At 47.4% G+C, this 5,529-nt stretch overlaps 1 protein-coding gene across 2 annotated transcripts in view; it reads right to left on the minus strand.

The window, feature by feature from the left end:
* The window catches only part of LPCAT2 (lysophosphatidylcholine acyltransferase 2), a 63,583-nt gene extending 60,556 nt beyond the window's left edge, over positions 1-3,027 (minus strand). The window contains exon 1 of one of the 2 annotated variants that reach the window (XM_033844211.2): positions 2,726-3,027. In XM_033844211.2, the coding sequence (XP_033700102.1) occupies positions 2,726-2,896 (171 nt within the window). In that variant the 5' untranslated portion in view covers positions 2,897-3,027. The remainder of the gene's footprint in view (positions 1-2,725) is intronic. The other variant, XM_033844210.2, reaches the window with a different exon arrangement.
* Between the last annotated feature and the right edge of the window lie 2,502 nt (positions 3,028-5,529).

Here is a 5,529-nt window from a genome sequence, read left to right on the forward strand (position 1 = left end):
CTTTAAATGAGCAGGGTCCTTATTTCTCTTGTTCATTGCTATGTCTCCGGGGATTAACAGTGTGCCTGGCACATAGTAGGCATCCAACAAATATTTTTGGTATGGTAAATGACCCCACAATTACAACCACTCATTTTAATTCCATATTCTATTGAGGAAATAGAAGCTAGGCTAATTTTTTATATGCCATTGTGTAGCAGACCCTTAAACGGTCATAAAAGAGAAGGGGAGCAATAAAGCTAAGCCCTATAATGAGACACAAAAGTCACAACAGTCCTTAAGCAAGACATTGATCATCATTTAGGATTAAATTTAGTCTGATTTAATCATATCAAATCATACTTAAATGCAAGTATATCAATCTTTTAAACTGGATAATACAGACAACATTGTTTTTCAATCATGTCTATTTAAATTTTCCTTTTACCCAGACTGTTCAAGCCATTGAAACTACCTTGGAATCTCTGGTCTACATGCATTTTTAATTTTTTTTTTTTTTGAGGTATGCGGGTCTCTCACTGTTGTGGCCTCTCCCGTTGCGGAGCACAGGCTCTGGACGCGCAGGCTCAGTGGCCATGGCTCACGGGCCCAGCCGCTCCGCGGCATGTGGGATCTTCCCAGACCGGGGCACGAACCCGTGTCCCCTGCATCGGCAGGCGGACTCTCAACCACTGCGCCACCAGGGAAGCCCAAATTTTTAATTTTTTAAAAAATATCGAGATTATATTCATTTCTATCCAATCCAAGTGGTAAATTTTAAGTGCAGTATACAATTGTAGATAACAAAGAGCATTAACTATCAATATTAAGATCAGCAAACAATACCAGATTCTTTCACACATTATCTCACTTAAATTTTAATCCCTCTTCCATGTATTATTATTCCAATTTAATAGATGAGGAAAGTGAAGTTCAGAGAGGTTAAGTGACTTGGCCAAAGCTATACAACTAATAAATGGCAGGGCCTGAGCAGGTTTTCTGACTAAGACTAGTGATCTTTCCATCATCCTACAACTCTTGCAGGGTTATTTGAAAGTGCTCTCAAAATGGTTGCAGGCATGCTATTAAAAAAAAAACAAAAACTCAAAAACTTAATAATTTACTCCAGGTACAATATAAATACTTATAAATATGCCACTTTGAACCTCTCTCCAAAACATGAAGCCAAATAGACGGACATGACTTTCATTTAAGTATGACCGATTTGACTGAATCAGACCAAAAGGAACCTTGAATGATAGTCAATGTATTTATTGTTTCAGAAGTTTTAAGATATAAAGGGAATATCTATCCATTTAAAGACATGAAGATCAAATTTTTAAACATTTAGTTTCTTTACAAAGAGGTATTACTACATTCACTATCTTCCTCTTCCTCTCTCACACCTTTCTTCAACCAGACACCCATCTACCATTATTCTAACCACCACCCCATGCTGCTTAGCCAAAAAGCGCGTATGCGTTTTTTCCTGAATATATTCATTTATATATATACACTTAACCTGCTTCCATCGTAGAGAACAACAGTCTCAGGGCACACAAGTATGCCGTGCAAAAATGACACTATTTCAAATCCAAAGTAAATAAATGAGTGAGATGGACAGGAAAATATTAAAACCATTTTTTCCACGCAGAACACAAAGGACAAACGTAGCTTGCATAGTCTATCTTGTTCTCTGATCACTAACTTCACCAAACAGGAAGTCCAAAGAGCGAGTATTACAAGAAAGAGCAGCATTTTACAAGAAAAAGGAAAGGACAGGAAACTTCCTTTTTGTATGTAGCTGTTTTTAAGAATGAAAGAAAGTCTGAGCTGCTTCTCATCCTTGAATGTAGAAGTGTTTGGGCGAAAACTGACTCAGGACCAAAAACTCTTGACTACCTTGAGCTGCCCCACAGAATCCCTTTTCTTAGACTGTGATTTCCCGTCCTTGATGCCCCTGCTCAGCCGGAGCATCCCAGCCTTTCTTCTTGTTCTAATTCCAGACCTGGGTTCCCTGCCTTCTCCCTTACTCTTCCCATCCCAAACTGACTCCTCTCCTTCCCTGCGGCAAAGCGAAAACTTCCCCAAACCCGCTCTCCTGGGCTACGATGACCTCCCACTAGACTTTCACACACTCCAGTCGAAGTTCTCCCACAGTCGTTGCCTCTTCTCAGCATGGAATGTTTCCTCTGCCAACGGCCCGCCTGCTCGGCCTCCTCCTGTCTAGGACCTTCCTCCAAGGCCCACCTGTTCTTTGCGTCTTCTTTTCTCACACACGCCCCCAGACCATCCTCCAAGGGCCCTCAGTTTTCAGTCCCGCATCTCTGTCCCCTGCAGACTCATGGCCCCTTCAAAAGCCCTCTCCCCTCAGATCTACATCCCTGTCTTCCTCAGAGCCTTGCTTCCCAGACTCATGCCCTCCTCAGCCACTCCCCTCTGACAACAACCTCCCCTGACAGGCCCAAGCTCCCCTCAGACTGCCTCCTCTCTCAGACCCACGTCCCTCCCCTGAATCTGCGTCCCCTGTCAGACGTCCCTCCCCTGGATCTGCGTCCCCTGTCAGCCGCCCCTCACCTGAATCTGCGTCCCCTGTCAGACGTCCCTCCCCTGGATCTGCGTCCCCTGTCAGACGCCCCTCACCTGGATCTGCGTCCCCTGTCAGCCGCCCCTCACCTGGATCTGCGTCCCCTGTCAGCCGCCCCTCACCTGAACCTGCGTCCCCTGTCAGACCCTCGCCCCGCACCTGGATGCGCCTCGCCGCGCCCAGCCGTGTCTGCTGCACGAAGGGGTTGCGCACGGGCGGCGGGAAGAAGGACGCCTGGCGGGGCACTCTGGGCGGCCGCTGCCCCGCGTTCCCGACGCCCGCGCCGGGTCCCGAGGCCGCCACCGCCGCCGCCTCAGCGCACCGGTTCATGGCCGAGCCCGGCGCCTCACAGGAGCGAAGAGACCCAAGCGGTGCGCGCGAGCTGCCGCTGCCGCCAAGGCTTGAGGGGGATCAGCTTAGGAGTCCGGGGTCTTTGCGCAGGCGCCAAAGTTACCTACCCGCCCTCCGGTCTCGCCCCGCCCCCTCCGGCTCTGAACACGCCCAGGTCCTGGCCCCACCCCCTGAGCACACCCCCACCCTTTTAGGTTGTCCGGCTCTTCCTCTTGGGGTTAATAGCTCAGCCTCCTTGGGGGTGAAGGTTTTTCCTTCAGAGCCAGGCACCCCACAATGAGAGACAGTTTAGGCTGAGTTCTCTGCTTTAGGGTCAGGCGGACCTGGATTTCCTTTTGCTTTTTTTTTTTAAAGAAATTTATTTATTTATTTATTTTTGGGTGCGTTGAGTCTTCCTTGCTGCCCACGGGCTAGCTTTAGTTGCGGCGAGCGGGGGCTGCTCATCGCGGTGGCTTCTCCCATTGCAGAGCACGGGCTCTAGGCGTGCAGGCTCAGTAGTTGCTCCGCGGCATATGGGATCTTCCTGGACCAGGGCTCGAACCCATGTTCCCTATATTGGCAGGTGGATTCTTGACCACTGCGCCACCAGGGAAGCCCTTCCTTTCGCGTTTACTGGCTCTTTGACGTTGGTCAAATCACTGTCTCCATGAGACTCCGCTGCCCCCTTCGTAATCGGGGATAAATGGAGCTCACATAAACAACCTGAATCCAGCAATTCAAGTAGCAACCCCTGGGCTGTTCCTGTAAGAGGGTTAATTATCCAGGGTGGGTTTGATTTCTGGTGTATGTTTTGGTTTTGCTTAAACCCGTTTGGGTGGGATATTTATCAGTTACCGCTAAGACTCCTGACTAATATAGAAATTGGTACCAGGAGTGGAATCTCTTTCACTCAAAATATGGACTGACAATGGGGAGATAGTTCTCCAAAGGAAAATTGAAGCTGTAATTACTAGAAAATGACAAAACCACCACTGCCCTCTGCACTATATGAGGAACCTGGCCTCAAAAAGGGAAGTGACTTGAGCTGTGGTTCCACTTCACCCTGAAGAAGTTCAAGGGCCTATCTGGACCTTTGTTGGTGGGGCTGAGGGGGAGGATTTTCCCAGGACCTGAGATCAGTTGGTCAAGCCCTGAGTGGCTGAGAGGCAGATGGAGATGGTGAATGATTTATCTTTACTGGTCAACTGCTCACAGCAGGCTGGAGGCATGATGAGAATCTGACTCTGGGCCCTGGGACAGCTGCTCCTTCCAAGGTGTCCACTGTAGAATCTCAGAATCTTCCAACCCTACCAGATAGATGCAGCCTTCAGCTACTCACTTAACCTCTCTGAGCTTGCATACTCATCTCAGAATGGGAAGACTAATTCCTAACCCATAGGATTGTATTGGGTTGGCCAAAAAGTTTGTTTGGGTTTTTCCACACCATGCTATGGAAAAGCCCAAACGAACTTTTTGGCCAACCCAGTAGTATCAATTAAGTAAAATAATGCATGGATAGTGTTCATAGAAAAGCACTCAAGAAATGGCACCTTTTAGGTATTACATAGTGGAGCAGCTGAATTTTCTCAGTATTTAACAGAGAACCTTAATAACAACATATTACAGCCATGATATAAAGTGCCCCAGCTTTGGGGTCTTCAAGTAGAGGGTGGCAGACCCTTATGGTTCTTTAGCACAGAAGGCAGTCTCTCCAAGAGCCCTCAAGGACCGGAGCGATTGGGCAGGCCACAGGAGAAAACAGGACTCCACCAAGGTCACTTTCAGAGAGACCTGTGCACTCATCATCCGCTTCCCTACCAGCCCCACCATGAGAGGCCTGAAGTAATAGTCTATCGGAGCCAGAAAGGGCCTCTGAAATAACCCCAGGCCTTAAGTTTCTGTTCTGTAGCAGCTCCAGAATTTCTATATAGGAAGGGATTAAAGATGGGCAATCTGCTGGAGAGGAAGGTAAGGAGCTTACGCATTAATAGAAGCTGTGTTTAGAAAGCACACACATTTCTCCCCTAGTTGAGTTTACTTAGAGGGTTTTGGGGGAGGTGAAGGTTAATGCTGCTGAGGGAGATACTCAGCTTCCGGCTAAACCTTCTTCTCTAGGTCATCTTTGGCCTTGAGTCAGGATGTTACCCAGTATCTATGGTATCCTGGGAAAATCACTTTTCTCCAAGCCTTAGTTTCCTTATCAATAAAAATTGACTAATAATATTCTCCCTTCTTTAGGTTGGTATAAAGGTTAAATGAAGTGATGCACGTGAAGTGCCTGGCATGTAGTAAGCATTCTATTAATGGAAGGGGTATTACTGTTGTTCACTGTTATTAGTATTAGAATTGGTGTTACTGTCAACAAAGAAACAGACTCAAGAAGAGAGGAAACCTTGAACAAGGACCTGCAATTAAATAACAGAAACGCTGCTGTTCCAGGGCTCTTTCCATGGGACAGAGGGACTCCAGCTCACCCACCCTGAGTCTCTCGCTGTTTATTTGGGCATCTGTGACCTTTCCAGCATATGTTACCTGTATGCTGCAGGGAGCGAAGATTTAGACTTTCTAAGTTTCCTCTTCTGGCTGGGGCTGGGGCCCCTCTCTAGTCTCTGCTAAAACAGCCGGCCAACATG

The sequence above is a fragment of the Tursiops truncatus genome, chromosome 19 (genome assembly GCF_011762595.2).
Source record: "Tursiops truncatus isolate mTurTru1 chromosome 19, mTurTru1.mat.Y, whole genome shotgun sequence".
In the NCBI taxonomy this organism is placed as follows: domain Eukaryota; kingdom Metazoa; phylum Chordata; class Mammalia; order Artiodactyla; family Delphinidae; genus Tursiops; species Tursiops truncatus.